Source organism: Protopterus annectens, chromosome 4.part0 (assembly GCF_019279795.1).
Source record: "Protopterus annectens isolate FY-2018-M chromosome 4.part0, PAN1.0, whole genome shotgun sequence".
NCBI classification, from domain to species: Eukaryota; Metazoa; Chordata; order Ceratodontiformes; family Protopteridae; genus Protopterus; species Protopterus annectens.
Window position 1 is genome coordinate 1,418,415,088 of NC_056733.1, and position 18,068 is coordinate 1,418,433,155.

General features: G+C 41.1%; 1 protein-coding gene across 2 annotated transcripts in view; it reads right to left on the minus strand.

Moving 5' to 3' along the window:
* KIF3A (kinesin family member 3A) overlaps positions 1 to 18,068 on the minus strand; it is a 1,506,491-nt gene that overhangs the window by 154,700 nt on the left and 1,333,723 nt on the right. For both annotated transcript variants that reach the window (XM_044069250.1, XM_044069251.1), the window contains exon 13: positions 8,739 to 8,864. In XM_044069250.1, the coding sequence (XP_043925185.1) occupies positions 8,739 to 8,864 (126 nt within the window). The remainder of the gene's footprint in view (positions 1 to 8,738; positions 8,865 to 18,068) is intronic.

Below are 18,068 nucleotides of genomic sequence, written 5' to 3' on the forward strand. Positions count from 1 at the left end.
GAATAGTGACCATGTGGAATTTGGTTTGAACCACTGATTTGTTTAAATGTCTGAGATCCAGACTGGGTCTCCAGTCCCCGGTCTTATTTGGCACCAATAAGAATCTCGAGTAAAAACCAGATCCACACTGGTCAGGAGGAACTGGTTGGATTACTCTTTTTTGACACACCTTTCTTATCTCTGAAGCCGCTTCTTCCCTTTGACTGGGTGGAACATCAGGAAGGTTCTTTGTACGTTTTGGATGGGAGGTTTGAGGGATGTAGTAGCCTCTGGAGATTATTCTCTGCACCCATCGATCTTATGTAATAGAACGCCAGGCAGTTTGGTACAGAGAAAAATGAGCCCTGACTGCTTCCAGAGGAAAGCAATTGGGCAACGCTTCAGGAGCATTGACAAGACCGCCCAGAGAAAGAATCCCTGGAGTCTTGGTTTCGGGGACCCCCTCTGGCCCTAAAGGGGCATCTTCCATCACTGGAACACCCACTGCCTCTGTGGGAATCCTCGCCACGTGCTTTACGGAAAAGACCTTGAGATTTCTTGTGCCATATTTTCCCACTCCTCTGGTTCCTGGAAAAAGAATGTTGGGGCTTGGAAAAACATAGGCCAACGGCAGACAAAGTCTTTCCATCCTGCTTGCACCTGGCCAGTGTGCCCTTTACTTTAGGACCAAATAAGAAAGATGGTTCAATCGGGGCGTTCAAAAAGATGGACTTGAAGGAGTCCGTGAGATCACAGATGTGCATCCAGGCATGACACCTCATGACTATGCCTGCACCCGCAGCTCTAGCCACCCCTTTGGTTGCGTGGGAGAGCAACCTCATGGACGAGTTGGAGATAGATTCAAGGGTGGCAAGTTGAGAGGCAACCTTGTCTTGTGTCCTGTCAGAAACTTGACCTGTGAGGGCTTCAGAAAGTTCAGTAATCAGATCTCTTTGGAGTCTCGTGAAATGTGCCAAGTAGTTCAGAGACCTGACAGCAAAGGTCGCTGAAGCAAAAACTCGCTTCCCCAGTCTGTCCACAGACTGAGACTCTCTATTGGGTGGGTGAACAGTAGGACTTTCTTCCACTAGATCCTTTACAGTGGCCGCCGCCTCCACCATAGCGTCAACTAGCAAACCTCTGGACCAGTGGGGTGTGCTCCTTCAGTGGGGAAAGAATCTTATCTGGTCTCCGGGGAATGGCCTCAATAGAGTCAGGGCTCTTCCACACACACTGCACGACAAGCTGCACTAACTCGTCGTCAGGTGGGGTCAACCAAGATGTAGAAGGCCGAGAGTGAACAGTCTTGCAGGAAGACGAACTCCTCTGAGGAAGGGTTAGAGGGCTTCCAGCCACCCCTCTGTTTCAATATTTCCAGGATGTCTATGAAGGAGACATCATCAGGGGGTGACCTTGGGGACCCCTCCCCATCATCGTAGTTCGTATCCTCTGTCAAAGACTCTTCAGGAGAGTCAATGTGTTTCCCCTTACACGTCTTCTTCCGAGGAGGCTCATCAGTGGGGATATCTGAGGAAGACTCGGAAGGATGGGTACCCTGAACTGGGGTTTCCTGAGGCTTCTGTCCTCCATGGCCTGGGGAGGTGGCCCGTGGTAGCTGTAGCTCAGAGGGAGCAGGGTGAAGTTCCGACATTGGAGGAGTACTTTCTGAAGCAAGCACCCTCTCCATCACCCAGAAAGCAGGCCTGCCCGAAGAGGAATGGGAGCCCAGAACCAAGTAGGACAACCTCAGAACCGGGGTCACACCCCACTCCGTCAGACCCGCTACTGGGGATGGAGCTTCAAGCAAGATCGGGGAAGATGTTATCCCCAGATCCGAGGATGGAACCAATAAAACACTTGGAACCGTGCTCAGGACTGAGGATTCCACCTCCCAACCATGAGTCTCAAGAAGGGATGGTTCCAATGGAACTGAAACCCAAAGGGGTGGCCTCGAAGTCTCAGGGAGAGTCACTGTCAGCACCGAGGGATGTGTTTCCACAAAGGACGGCGGAGCAATGGGCTTTGAAACCGACGGATCCAAAAGAGGAGTATACTTGGGTGTCCTGGGAGCAATAGACCCAAACCCCAAAGGGGTGTGAGTCTTAGGAACATTTGTTATCCCTCTGGCTGTCAACAGCTGATCCAACAGGTGCACCACACTGAATTCAGAAAGACTCTTGGTGGACCTTGTGGACACTCCTGAAGGGGAGTCAGGTCGGTCCAGAAAGGGGCTGTACGTCTGACCTAGGAACGGATCCAATGAAGGGGAGTATTGGGTCCATGGTGTTTGAGCTAGTGCCACCGTAGTCTCTAACTTGGAGACAGGTAGCAAAGGGATAAGTGGCTTAGAAAAAAGACTTGGTGCCGAGGAGGCACTCGGAGTCGAAGTTACCGGTTCCAAAGGAATTGGGTGGGATGAGACCACTTTCGGTGTGGTAAAAGGCCAAGTCGGTGCCGTAGCTGTTGTGGAAGGTAAGGTCAAAGCCATAGCTGACATGGAAGGCAGGGTCGGTGCCATAGGTGGCGCTGATGTCAAAAATTCTGTAATGTCTATGACTTCGGTCAAAGTGGCAGTTGGAGCAGAGCTTGGAACAGAAGCAGTAGTCGTAGTCGGAGCCGATGAAGCAATCTTATGCTCCGAAGAAGATTTGTGGGCCTTATGTTTGTGAGACTTGCCCTTATCACCATCTGGTGAAGAGGGATCTGAATGGGGACATTTCTTGTCCTTCACTGGAGGGGTTAAGACCTCCGACACAGTAAGGGCCTCTCCGAAAGGAAAAATTAAAAGGTCTTTCAGAATTAGTTTGTTTTTCCTTTCGTTCAGCGTCCGCTGACTAAAACTTACACAAATCTGGCAAGGAGGTTTAACAGAGAGGTGAGAAACCCCCAGACAATAAACACAGTCGGCGTGCAAGTCGCTGCTAGGGAGTTTGCCATTGCAAGAGGTGCAATGTTTAAACCCCGATGTCCCTTTTTGTCAGACATTTCCATACACACAAAATACACACACTACTAGTATCTAAAAGGAAAGAAGGAAGAAACAGAAAGAAGATACCAACAATGGTATCAAGCGATACCACAAGGGTAAGGAGAAGGCGTATCAATGATGGTATAACAAATACCCAACGGGTAGAACTAGTTAGAAAAAATAAGGGTGAAAGAGTGAGATTAGGAAAAAAAGTTCAAAAATATACAATTATCAATAAAATAGAACACTTAGCTGGAGAGCTTGGTGAAATGCTGCTATATGGCTATGCAACAAATGAGATCTGAGGTAACAGAGAGAAGGGCATTGTGGGTAGCAGCTTAGCACGACAGTTTTTGGTGTACGCGAGCTTAGTATTCGGCCGACGAACCCATCAGTGATGAATGGGAAGAAGATTAACAAGATCAGATTATTCTTTACCTACAAAAATTCAAGGTTGCTATAAAAAAACTTTACAACAGTTCTTGGATCTGTCACTGCAATCATCCTCCATGATAGCCTCCCATGTCTCACATCCTCTTCCTGAATCTGTCTCAGTAACCACCCTCCTTGCATGTAAATTTCTTCTCAAAGCCTCTCTACCAACTATACCCCCTTCTTCCACTCTTGTCTATTCACTGGCTGAACTTCTACTCCCCACTACTTCACAAATGACACACCTTCTTCTCTCTCCTCTCCGAATTTCTACAAAAGTAACCTCTTTCTCCATTCTTGTCTTTATGAGTCCCTCACCCACTTTTAATCAATTCTACAACTACAGGGCCTGCACTGCTAGACTTTAGCTAATTTCACTGATTATTATTTCTGATGTAGACCTCCTTTGATTAGTGTATCTATGTAATTTGCTAGATAATTTAGAGTATACTGTCTTTAGATAATCTTTTTATCTTGTGAACCATTGTATTTTTTATACCACATGTTTGTAATCATTAGTGGAGCTTTTCTCCCCAGGCCTCCACTGATAAAGGGCTTCTGCCCTGTCGGACTAACCTGGTCAACAAATGTCAAATAAATAAATAAATACCTGTTAGAAAAATGTCTAGTCGACAAAAACTTAATACTCTCTGAGATCCAAATGCATGAATTATTTAGTTACAAGATTTTACAAACTATAACTTCCAGAAATCTTTTTAATGCGTCCCTGTCTTATACTGCTTCTCTGACATTCTCTGAGTCTAGTTTCAGCTCTTGTAATGCACTAAGATGAATAGTAAACTTCAGATCTGGCTCTCTTCTTTTACACCTGCTATCATTTAAGTTAAAATTACACTGTCTAGTCATTCTCATATCATGCTATTCTTATTCTGCCCCAACACTAACTGATCAATAATGTTTGCAACACTTCTAAGTTTTCAGTCACTTGTGCAACAACTCTCTTTGGCTGCTAATGTATTTATTTATTTTATTTTTTACTCTGTTTTGGTCTACCCTGTCACTGACATCTGCCTACTTACTCCTCCTGTTAACACCCTTTCCCCTCGCTGGCATCTGAAGTCTCAGTATAACCTGGAACTTTCATTGACTAGATTTATTAGCCAGAGTCCATTACCTGCATCTAATAATGAAAATAACTTAGCTCTTGGCATTAATTCAACTGCAGGAAACTAGCTGCCATTTACACCTTGCAATTCATTGCACACAATAATATTGTCCTGCTTCACACTGTCAGTCATATCATTTGCTCATTCTGTTAGATCAGTCTATTTTATAATGGCAACCAAGTATGTAATTCCTTCCGGCTGTACCCCTGACAGCTACCTGAACTTTATTGATGCATGACTTACTTGCAGTGCATCTGAACAAGATATTCACCTTGCATGATTCCCAAAGCTGTGAATAATTCAGCAAAGTGGTCAGCTCCTTGATATTCAGGGATGAAGCACTAACTTTGACCCAGATGATCCAGGTTTGATCAGCATCACAAGATTTGGAGGAAATGACACCAGGGAAAAGAGGAATGGCATGACTAAGAAAGCTCATTTTTTTGAGTTTCAAAGGGAAAGGTGGAAGAGAAATATGTGGCAGCACCCAGATCACGCACTCTGGTATAGAATGGAACCAATGACAGAAGCAACTGCTAGGAAATATGATGGTTGGATAAGAGAGGGGCAGGTAACTTAGTAAGTGGAACCAGTTCATAGGTAGGTACTAGGCTATTGGCCCTAGGGCCTATACAAGCCTAGCCAAAAAGGTACCCTGGCTTTCGCCACCCAAGAAAATTATTTTCCTGTGCCCCTGTCAAGCAGAATGACAGAAGTGATCCCCGGGGTGAATTTCCTATTACCCATCCAATCATCAAGATTGAGGAGCTCTGTTTGACATAGATAGGTAGTCTGTTCCAGAGTATGGGAAGTCTCTAGGACACATAGCTTTCTATGTTAGGCAGAGATCGCCTCTGAGTAGGTGATATGCGATGGAATAAAGCTGGAGTTTTTTTAGACGGTCTGCGTAAGGCATCTGTTTGAGGCCAGTAATCCTCTTTGTGAGGTATTTTTGCGGCCTTTCCAGTTGTTGTAGATGTCTTGTGAGGTACATACCAAAAGGGGCGTTGTACTCTATAATGGGTCTAATGAGTGATGAGTAGAGGGGAACAATGACCTCTTTTTTTCTGGATGAGAAACCTTTTGTGATGAGGTGTGCCACGTAGAAGGATTTCCTGACCACTGTGGCGATGTGATTATCAAAGTTGAGACTACTGTCCACCTGTGTCCCAAGGTCTCTTATCACACTTTCGGTGTTTACAAGTAGACTACCGCTTATGTGGTAGTTCATGGGTGCAGAGTTTTTACCAAAGGGGATGAGTTTCCTCATGAAGGCTTTGCATGTCAATTCACATCATTAGCCAGTATGATTCAGGGGGTAGGGCAAATATTAAAACATCCCACCAATCACAATACTATGTCTCCAGTGAACTTCACTCACTAGAGATGAAGTACTTAACTGATAAAAGGCCATGTTGGGATACGCTCCAATAATATTAGGCGAATCAGTTCCCTAATCCCTTACTACAATTTGAAACAGGATCTACTACTTTCTATTTTTCAATTCACAAGGCAATAAATGATCACGTGTGACATAGGCAATCTTACATTTACATAAATGAAAATAAACCACAGCGATGATACAATCTCAGTTGCAAACATTATACACTATAAACCGTGCCGACACAAATGTATCTGCAACTATTATTCATCACTTATATATACAGTCATTAATAGTCAAACAATACATAGCTCATTCAATTTCTGCCTTCTTTTAAACATTGTTCCTCCTCTGCATGTATTGATCCCATATTTCCAAATTTTCCTATGTAATTTGCTTGTACCCTTTTCTAAAGATCCCAGTTTCAGTTGTTTTATCTTTGTTACTATCTTCGCTACTTCTAATAAAGTTGGTTTAGAATTGGATTTCCATTTTCTAGTAATTGTTTTTTTTTTTGGAAGCCATCATAAGTAGCCTCAGCAAGGCCTTACCATGTCTAGGCAATTCCGATTCTGTATCACAGCTCAAAAAAATAATTTCCCTAGTTACTCCAATTTGCTCAACTAACATCTCTGACAGAGCAGTTTGCAGGGAATCTTTAAAGTCTGCCAACTCATTACACTCACAGAAAATATGTTCCCAGTTACCTCTTTCTTCCCCGTCACACCTCCAATATTTGCTGTATGCATGAAGAAAAATTCTTTGGAGTCTACTTGTGGTATAAAAATACCTATGTAAACACCTCCAAGCAAAAATTCTAAATCTTCTAGGTTTTGTTGCATATTTGGGAGATGTATATCCCCCATTGTTTCTTTATGAGTTACTTATCCAGTCTCTCTTCTCAATCCTTCCTAATCTCCTCTTGACTGATTCTTATAGTTATCATGCAATATTTTATATGCTACATTAATTATTTCTTTCTTAAAGGCAACTTCTGTTCTAGATTCTACTAAAACCTCTACCAGTGTTGGTCTTTCATTTAGACCCCCTTATTTAGTTCTCTTTGCCTACATTCTGATGTCAATCCTTGATAGGGAAGGCAATCTTTAACCTGCAGTCCAAATAAGTTTTTGGTGTCTTCCCATTCTATTACCTTTCCTTCTCTAGTCATTTACTCCCAATACTTTGGTTCCTTTGCCAGTTTTCTCCAATTACCAGTTTTCTCTAATACATTTTAGCCCCCTCTTGCATATTGTCTGCATCCCTAATTGCAGTCATCCTTATCGGCAGAATCTCCTTTCTCCATTCCAGTGCTGGCTTAATACTTAGAATACTTTCTGCAACTTTCAGAATATCATATTCTGTATGATTATTGTTGTCCGCCTTAAAGGTCTACATCCAGTCTCTCCTTGTTTCTTGAACCTCCCCCCTGTTTCACCATCATCTCTTTCCATGTTGAATTATAGTTTTCTGCTTGTGCTATGTATAGGAGCCTTAACTGTATTGCTCTGAAATATATCTTCAACTTGGGTAACCCCAATCTGCCCTGTTTTATTGGAGAATAAGCTTATCTCACTTGACTCTTGCTATCTTCCCCTCCCAGATAAAATCCACAAGGCAGTATCTGTTGACCCAAATGCTTTATTTGGCGTGCTGAATCTGCAAGTATTGTAAATGCTGCTTTACTTTATTGCCTTTCAGTCGCAGTGCTTTAGATGTATTTTCTGACACAATACTACACTCTGCACAATTGTCTAGGTTATTTTATTTCTGTGCCTCTTCTGTAACTGTAAATTATATTGATGTACGACCTCTTTTCTGAATCAACATTTCCATTCTGATATTGCCAACAAAAAATCTTCCTGTTTTGATTCAAAAACACTAATTGTTTTCAACACTCATTTCACTTTGCACATCTTTTCAAAGTGATTCTTTATGGTATAGTATCTACAAAACTGATTAAATGATTGACACTTATTTCTTCATATTTACAGCCACACCAAATACATATTATCTTGAATTTCAACTCCTTCACACTTCCTCTGCAAATCACAGCTCATTTTCACATCTATATTACATCTACTTGAATATTTTCACAGTAGGCCTCATCCTTTACTTTACATTAGACTCAGATTTTATCTAACAATCACAGTTGAATTAACTGTGCATTGCAATTTCACTTACTCTGTACAAAGCCATAGGTTTAAATTCGGATTTACTTCTCTTACAGATCTGACACTGATTCCATCATTTCTTATGTCGCAGACTATTTTGTCTTTTATCAGTGAATCATGCAACTTAGTTGACAAGTCTTCCATGTAAAAAAAATGCAACCACGCATGTTACTTAATGGGTGGTATTCACAGTAATTATACTTAAACAGAGCAGGTATTTACATGAGTTAAGAACAAGAGCAGCTAAGGCGTAATTCAGAGAGTAGCTGCTCTAATATGAGAACACAACTGAGAAAGTCTTATGCAAATGAGGAATGTGCGAAAAACTTGTAACTTTATGTAAATGTCTCTTCCTGCCTTTTGCAATTCATAGTTGCTTTTTGTTTCATGTGTGCTGGGTTATAAAAAGTAAATCTGCACCACATGCGTTTATCCACCCTACGCACACGCGCACACACACACAAAACGCTCACACACAAAACGCACATATTGTTTTACAGTGATTTCTGTGTTTACAGGACACTCTTGAATAAAGTTTTTGGTTTTATGTAATACACCCATGTGTATAAATACTCACAAAGACACACACACACATTTAACTATATATGACTATAGATATAGATATATACACTTATTAGGCCAACGGCTGCAGAATACTGTCAGATGTTTCACAATACCTGATACTCTTGAGGAATGAAGTTGTCAATAATAAGCATCTGTAGACGGAGTTCTCGGCTTAGCTGTCTAATATTTTCTAGCAGACCTTCAATTTCTCTTTGATGTTCCTGCTGCAAATCTGCCATCTAAAAAGATGAGAAAAAAAGAAATGTCTATAAACAGCACTAACGTAGCTTTATAACCTCCTCTTGCTCTTGTAAGACACAGTGCAGCTTTTTAAACAGTCTTTCTATAATCCTAATTAAGATGAATAGAACATGGTGGTGGTGCAGTTCTGATGTACTTCATATCCAGAACAAAGCACCTACATTTGGGATGGAGACAGTGTGAAAAAAATGAGCACTGGGTCCTACTAAATGTTACATGCCCCAGTAAAGTGTGGAAAGAAACTGTATAGATGTAGCCATGAATAGAATCACACTGCCTAAAATATGTCATATTTATCTTCCTTGTGGTTAAATGATTTACATTAGCCTGACATGCACACACACTCATGCCTCTCAGCTTTCTAACACAAGAAATTTGTACAAAGCCTTAAATAATAGGGGGACAATGACCCAAAAATAGAGACAGATTTTAAATATTGCTCTTATAAACTTAGAATGTTGTTAGAATAACAGGTTTTGTGTTAGCCTGCATTTTCAAACAAACCTTTTTGTTAATATTACTGGCATAATACTGACATTTTCAATGAATGTTTAGTACTTTAAAAATATGTTTAGTGAAGAAAAAAATGAAAATATAAAACCAGCTTGGCAGGGTTATTCATTGTTGGAGAATGCCAGTTGAGCTCCTGCCAAAACACTCTACATCAGTCTCAGACTCAATAATGAGAGCCCTAAAAGCAGAAAAAATAAGTGCAAATTCATAACAGTCAATTTCAGAAGGTGACATTACATATTTAATGTAGATTTTATTGTGATCAAGCCCCTCTACACTCTTCAATGTGGGAGGCTATACCCTGATACACACACTCTTGCTACTTAGATATATCAACTTCCAGATTTCTGTATCTCAGAAATGAAGGAACACTCAGAGATACAGCAATTTTGAAGTATACATTTACCCTAATTGCACTTGAATCCCTACAGTTCTGTGGATCTTAAATACAGTGTCTAAGCATGGCACAGGAACCCCTAACAACACTTACTCCCTACACTTCTCCTTCCTAAATGGCAGAAGTAAGATAAATATCAAACTTGCTCTCCTTTAGAAATTAGTTAAGAAATGTTATTTAAGAGAGTCACTATTCTTTACAATAAGACTTAAAGCTTGAGGTTAATACTACATTAACATGCAACTCATGAAATCCAATAGAAAAAGTCTATGATCAAAGAAGTCCATAGATGCATACATACAGCACATGGCAGCTGCAACATCTTTAGCATCCATATATCCTAGCCTCTTAAAACTCTTTTATAATAAATATTGTTATGACAGGGCTGCAAAGTCTCAATTTTCTATTTTTTGGTGTCTCATTGCCCCCTATCACTTCCTTTCATTAGGGCATCCTCACTCTCAGGACACTTGCATCGTTTTGCAGTCTCCTCCATATTTTTTGTTCAAGAAGCTAGTGAAGACTTACATGATTTTCACCAGATAACCTGTTCAATCATTTCCGTCTGAATGGTGGTGTGCAGCAGCATAAAAATGGAATGCATGCTTTTGTGCAAGTCCACCTAACAGCAACCAGTCAACCAAACCATCTTCCTTATCAAAAATCATACAACTTACTCTGGCCTCTGCTGAAGGTTCTTATTAAGGTGAGGAAGAAACTCACCCTGTTCCCCTCTCCCTGCTAGCCCTCCTCGAGTCAGTTTCCAACCTCAAGTCCATAGCAGTGAGGTTGGACTCCTTGACCTTATACCAACAGGATGATAAGGCTCAAACACTTAGTATTCATATGACACTACATGCAGAAGTAGCACACTCCTCTGTTAATTTCTCTGTCATAAAACACCTACAAGTATCCTGTTCAGAGATATTCTTTTCCTACACCATCTTTTGGTATAAGCTGCATTACCAAGAACACATTATTATTTGTCCATATCATGCATCCTTTATCATTTTCAAGGTATACAAATCTAAGCATGCAAACATGTCTTTGAATAATCCGTCCTGAGTCATTTTAGTTGCCCTCTCCCAACCCTGCAGACAGCATCTCCACATGACCCTGATCTACAACAGTGGCTCTACCATGGATTGTGCGCCCTCACATGTGCATCCATTCCCCTCCCTGAGGTAAAGCAAACAAGCTCTGCTTTCATTCCTCTCCTCCCTCACACCAGCTTTAACAGGCACCTAAGCAACGGTTCTGAAGTCTAGATGCACAGGTCCTAGTTACAGCTTTATTGTTTTATACTAATGGAGCTGGTGATCCTTATATATTTTACCAGGGAGTGACATCAAACAAAGTGGGTTAAAGTACTTTATTTTTCCTCTGCCCACAGTGTGAAAGTACTTCTCACTTCTTACAGTTCTTCACAACATTTTCATGACCCAGTCATAACCAGTCCACTTCTTCATCCTTTTTTAAACATATCTCCTCCAGCAAATGAATTTCTCCAATCTCCAAAAGCCATATTTGCACTTCTTCGCGAAATACATTTTTTTAGGTATTAAGCATTCATTTAAAAATTCAGCATATTGCTTGACACCCTTGATCTTCACTTAATCTCTGGTGAAACGACCTACTGAATTTTAAATTTTCTCCAATGTACTGACAGAACAATTCTTAACTTTAACTTCAATTGCCAACTTAGGATTCCATCCCCTCTTAATACCACTTACAGCTTTACCAGCAAATTTCTAATGAAGATGAGCAAGTAAAAGCTGAAGTAGGATAACCGCAAATTGTACTATGTGAACAATGCCACTTCTGATATAAATGGAAGGCACATGTTAAAGTGCAGTGAAGGCATGCAGTACACCACAACTGTCTATATTTTACAAACTGATCCACATTACTAAACACGCAACTCCCAACTTAATAACATACATACATCAACTATCTGGAACAGGCAAACAATACAAGGCTATGCTGTTTATACTCGACTTGTGAAATCATTTTGGAAAACAGATCTATCTACAATCATTAATTTCTTTAATCATACTGAATTAAGTGCCCCTGCCACAAACAGCTATCTGTTAAAAGTGTATATGACTTTGTCAGTTATAGATTTTCTTCTACCTCAAGACTGCTCATGCCCCTTTCAGCCATCATCTTTATAACTAATACACACATTCAGACTAATAACCATTTACTTACGCATGACACTAGCAAAGTTGTCATGAGAAAGTACAGTTGTATAAGTAAACTTACTATAAATAACAGTAGATGCTTGAATTATCACTGCTGCAGTAACCAGAGACCTGAATTTAGGGATATCTGTTGTCGCCCAACCAAGTGAATTCCCTTCTGACAAACTCTAGCACTGGGATCTGAAAAGACAAGGGGTAAAGGTGCTGTGACCAAAGAGACTTCAGATACCATTGTACCTCTTTCAAGCAGAGTCTTGCCAGGGTATCATGAGAATCATAGAAGGCATGAAACCTAAAATCTAGAGGTATTCCTCACAGTGACTTACTTCTGAGTGGCAAGCCCTAGTAATAGATCTAGATATACATCTATTTTCTCTAGTGGAAGAAAAACTCTTTGACCTGTGGCGTCTAGCTGACATCCCAGAAACACAATTCTGTATGAAAGAGTCAAGAAAGTGTTTTGAATGTTCTCTTGGAATCCCAGCTTGTACAGGACATCTCTCACCCAAGACAGAGATTCGTAATTCTTTGAAAAAGACTCTAAAAAGATAAGTAAATCATCTAAATATGTAGCAAGTTGGATATCCTGCAGCCTGCAAAGAGCTATAACCCGAGCTACAAACTTTGTGATCACTCTTGGTGCCGTGGACAGTCCAAAAGGTAACTAATGTGATCCAGACACAAAAAAACTTAGGAAGCACCTGAAGTCTGCATGAATATAAATGTGATGATAAGAACCTTTTAAATCTAATTTTACAAGGAAACATGAATGAAGAAGAAGTAATAGGCTGTGAAGTGTGATTATTTTGAATTCAGGCACTACCACAAGCAGGTTTGGGAAAGAAAGATCCAGAACTGGTCTCCAAGCATTTTCTTTCTTTGGCACTAAAAACATCCTTGAATAAGAACCCCTTTTCCTCCTGTCATGGGGGAAGTGGTTCTATCACTCCTTGGGATAGCATGCAATGAAGAAACAGGTGGAAACACGAGAGTCTGGTCTGCAGGATGAGGAATTAGCCCCTGGAAAGAAGGAATTTTCTTTCACTGCCATCTGTAACCTTGAAGAATAATTTTCAGAACTTATTTGTCTGAAACCAAAATATGGAGATTCAGACTTTCTGGGGGGGAAAAAGAGGCTGCCAGTGTGTGTGTGTGTGTGTTTGCAGGGGAGGGGGGCTCAAATAGTCAAGTTATTAAACTGTCCATGGTTTCTTGAGTTTTCAGAATTCCTCTTGGAATCTTCTTGCAATTTCCTCTGAAATGTCTGTTTACCTATATTTTGTTGAGATTGTTTCCTACCAAAACTGGATGAGGAGTTACAGAATCCCATGGAAAATTTGGAAAAGGAGGGCTGAAAAAGGAGATTCCCTGGATCAGCTGACCCTTTCTTTCCACTTTTTGATCACATCTGCAGCACAGGGCCCAGAAACTATACCTTTATCCAAAGGAGAATTTAAAATCTCATTATCATCATCTGGGAGATTCTGAGAATGCAGCCATGCCAACCTCCCCAAAACAGTACAAGTATCAAACAAACTCATACACCTACTGAATACAATGAGTAGTGATTGGAACACCAGAGAAAATTAAATTATTTAAAGCAGATTTTTCCTCACAAGACGAAACTGCAGACAAAACATTCTTCACACTTTCATAATTAGTCAGGACAAACCTGAACATACAAGTCTGACAATTCAAAATTCTAAAAATCAAAGCTGCAGAAGCATACACTTTTTCACATACTTATCAATAATCTTTCCATCCTTATTAGAAATTGTATGATTGGCATTAACTAGGCGTTTACCAGCAGAAGGACTAACTAAAACTATAGCTGCTGAATCAGGTTTGGGAAGAGTGTAATAAAAGCTTCAAGACTATGAAACTTTATACACCCTATCTGCCTTTTTAGGCGTTGCTGTCTGACTGTCAGGAAAACTGCAGGCAGTAACATACACATCCTCCAAAGATGACAAAAATGGAGCAGTAGGTGCAGGTTCTGGAAATTCCTTCTCTAACAGTTCATAGTATTTTCTTAGGGACTGAGAAACCTCATCTTTCTCCCACTGAAAACACTGGCACATTCTAGAAATAGTTTCAGTGAAACAGAACCTCCCACAGGGACAGTCAGAAACTGAGCTCCCCTCAATCTTATTCAGCAATCTGAGCTGAAAAATCTGTATCTGCTCTTCATTTTCTGTCCATATTCAGAATCTTGAATTTTTTTTTTACTTTTTTTTACAAGAAACTACTTTACAAGAAGGATCAACAGCCTGAATAAAATTGCGAGCCAGACCCAGTAAGGTACTCCCATCTAAAGAAATTTCAGTAAGAATAGATACATGTTTAGTACTCCATTTCTTTTTATCAGGAAAAATGGGACCAACAGTGTTATTAATCGCAGCAGCAACTTCCTCAGGGATGGGCACAATGTTTTGACAAAGTGGGGAGGCCCTTCCCTGTGCCCTCTCCCAGGACTGACAACAGTGGCTCTCCCTTGCCCACTGAGGGGGCCACAACATCTGCACAGTACATGGCTAACTCTCAGTCCATAATGGCTGTAGATTCTACACCAAAGGGATCTGGGGTAAAAGGTAAGTGGTATGAAGTACAGCTAATGGCCACAGTAGAATTACTCTGGTCTATATCACTTCGATGAAACGGCAGAAGTTAAAACACCATATGTTCGAACTTCTAATCTTGAAGTGCAAAACCATCGAAGGCTTAGAACAGATTTTTTTTTCCCAGGGAAAAAAATTGCTGTTCCAAGAAAACACACACACAACACAAACACACCAAAAAAACAGCAATCCACACATATATACTTAAAATCCTACATCTAACCCTACACTAAACCGTACATACATTACTATCTATCCACTTACCTTAACCCAAACCCTAACCCTAAGGTCCATCACTATCGCACACTCACCTGACCCGCGCCCTAACCCTAAAGTCTGTCACTATCGCACACCCACCTCACCCGCGCCCTAACCCGAGCCCTAACCTTAACAATTGCACAATCGCACACTTACCTGAACCCAAACCGTAACTTTCCACTACAGTGCTGAAAATAGTGAAGCCACAGAAACGGCCAACCTAATTCTTTCCCTAGGGAAAAATTTGGTGTTCTGCAGCTTCGCTATTTTCAGCGTTAGCTGTTTTGGGTTCGATATTAGAACATTTGATGTTTTCAAACTTCGATGTTCTAATATAGACCCAAATTACTCATCTGTGCCTGAGGCAAATTGCTAGCCTGTTTTGATGTCAAAGGCTATTTGCTTAACTTTTTTTTGTGGCTGGCAAAAGGACCAATCGTGAGATAAACAGAATTTCATGGTCAAGCCAAAAACAGTACCTCTTTGCCAGGGAAAACAAGCAGCAAATGCCAGTAAAAACAAAAAGACTTTAGTCACCTTATCACAGACCACTGCAGTAAAAAGCACTTTAAAAGGGTCTATATTAGAACAGTGAAGAGGCGTTTAATCGAACGCCTCTTCGTCGACACATATATAGCGAACACACTAAAGCGCAAATGCTCAAAACAGCAATTTCTTTCCTTGGGAAAGAAATTGCTTGGCCTTCCCCGTCTGTTTGCCCCTTTCCCCACTGTAATGCAATCTCAGAGTTGGCATATTTAGTTAGGGGGGGTGTGGGGGGCACAGCCCCCCACATTGTAATGTTTGAAAGTGTGCGTTTGTGTGTTAGTTTTCCCAGGGAAAGAAAATCGGTGTTCTGAGTGTTCACGCTTCAGTGCGTGCGCTGTACATGTGTCGACAAAGAGGCGTTTGATTAAACGCCTCTTCGCTGTTCTAATATAGACCCCTTTAAAATACTCTGAAAACTCCACAAAGTAAGCTAAACACAAGTTCTCCACAGAAACTATGTTTTTCATTTACTATAAACAATCTTTAAACTGACAGGAAAAGCATCTCTCCCATTTAAAAATACAGTGCAGTCTTGTGACATCCCATTAAAATACAGTCTACTAGCTTTAAAATAACTTTCCTGTAGAAGTACGTATCAATAAGAAACAAAATTATTAAATGGAATTTTTTCTCCAAAGAGAACTTATCTGCCAAGCAAAGGAAAGTACAGCTATGGGTTATCCTGCTGGCAGGCTACCCACAGTTGGCCTGAATTCCAAAGTCCTGGTCCGGCGTCGGTTGCTGTCGCTTCTTCCTTGACGTCAGTGCGCCAGGGGTATTTAAGATGCAGCCGACGCCATTTTCTTCAGTTTTTCTTGCCACAGATGTCAGGTGCCCCCAAGAAGGTAGGCAATACATATTGCTTATAAAACCAGACAGCAAAATAAAAATAATACCTTCATCTACAAGCAAATACACCTAGTCCCAGCAAAGAAAGGGGGATGGAGGGTGGGTAACCTGGACTGCAACAGTGAATACACTCGAACATCTACATTTATGGTAGGTACACAACTGTACTATGTTCATCATGTTTCACTGTTGCAGTCATTACACTTGGGTTGAATCCCAAAGCTGAGGTAGGGCGGCTGGGCCTAAATAGGATTAGGAGTGGCTATGAGGCCCTGCAGAACTGCAGTGGCAAAGCCTGCTCTGGATTTGGAGTAAAGAGGTAAGGGATAATGCTTGGTAAAAGTGTGCACTGAACTCCAAGTTGCAGCCTCCAAAATATCCTTGGTTGGTACTCCTCTGAGAAAGGCTGCTGAAGTGGCTGCTGCCCTGGTAGAATGTGGCCTAATATTCTTAGGTACTGACTTGCCATGCTGTGCATAGCAGAAACAAATACAGTGTCCTATCCATTTTGAAACAGTCTGCTTTGAGATAGCCTTTCCTTGTGATCCTGCAGCATATGCTACAAACAGTTGTTCAGTTTTTCTGAAAGCTTTTGTTTTGTCCAAGTAAAAGCGTAGCTGTCTGTGTATGTCCAAAGAGTGCAGAAGTCTCTCCCCTTTATTCTGGGGATTTGGATAAAATGTTGGCAAATGAATGGTTTGGTTAAGAGCCACACTGGATACTACTTTTGGCATAAATGTTGGGTTTGTCCTTAGAGAAACCCTGTCCGGATGAAAAATGATGAAAGGTTCCACTGCCATTAATGCCTGTAGCTCTGAGACTCTTCTTGCTGAAGTTATTGCTAGGAGCAGAACAGTTTTCCATGATAAGAATTTTATATCAGCTGTATTGGCTGGCTCAAAAGGAGGGAGTGTGAGCTTTTCTAATACAAAATTGAAGTCCCATGTAGGTATCGGTACTCTCCTTGGGGGTCTTATGTTTTTTTCCCCTCTGAGGTATTGTCTAAGTAGTGGGTGAGAGAAAATAGGAGGTTCCGTATTGTAATGTGCTGAAATGGCAGAGGCATGGATCTTAATTGATGAGAAGGATAGGCCTTTGTCCAGCATCTCAGTTAGGGATTGTAAAATCTGAGGGATATTTGGAACAAGTGGTTCGAGTCCTTGTGCCTGGTTCCAAGCACAGAATCTCTTCCATTTTTCTGCATAAGATTTCCTGGTGCTCGGCCTCCTGGCTTCTAAAATTATATCCATAACAGCTTTAGAGAGAGGTGTGGTCTGAGTGGCTATATTATCTGCCATGCAGCCAGATTTAAGGTTCTGAGTTGACTGTGCAGAATCTGATTGTTTTGTTGAGTCAGAAGATGAGGAATCTGAGGTAAAGGCCAGGCTGGGCCTTGAGACAAGCTCTTTAGGATTGGGTACCAGTGCTGGCGTGGCCAGTCTGGGGCAATCAGGATCATTTTTGGCTTCTCTTGTCTGACTTTTAGGAGTACCTTGGGAAGGAGAGGTAGTGGTGGAAAGGCATACACTGTTAGGGTTTTCCAGATGAATGATAGAGCATCCACTTTCCATGCTTGTGCGTGAGAAGTCCTTGTGCAGAATCTCCGTAGTTTGAAGTTGTGAGGGGAGGCAAAAAGATCTATGTCTGGGCATCCCCATTTCCTTGTTATCATGCTGAAGACCTGTGGATTTAGTTTCCACTCGTGAGGATCCATGAGGTTTCTGCTTAGTTCGTCTGCCAGAGTATTTTTCTTTCCTGGCAGGAATTGTGCCTGCAGATTTACTTGATAGGTCA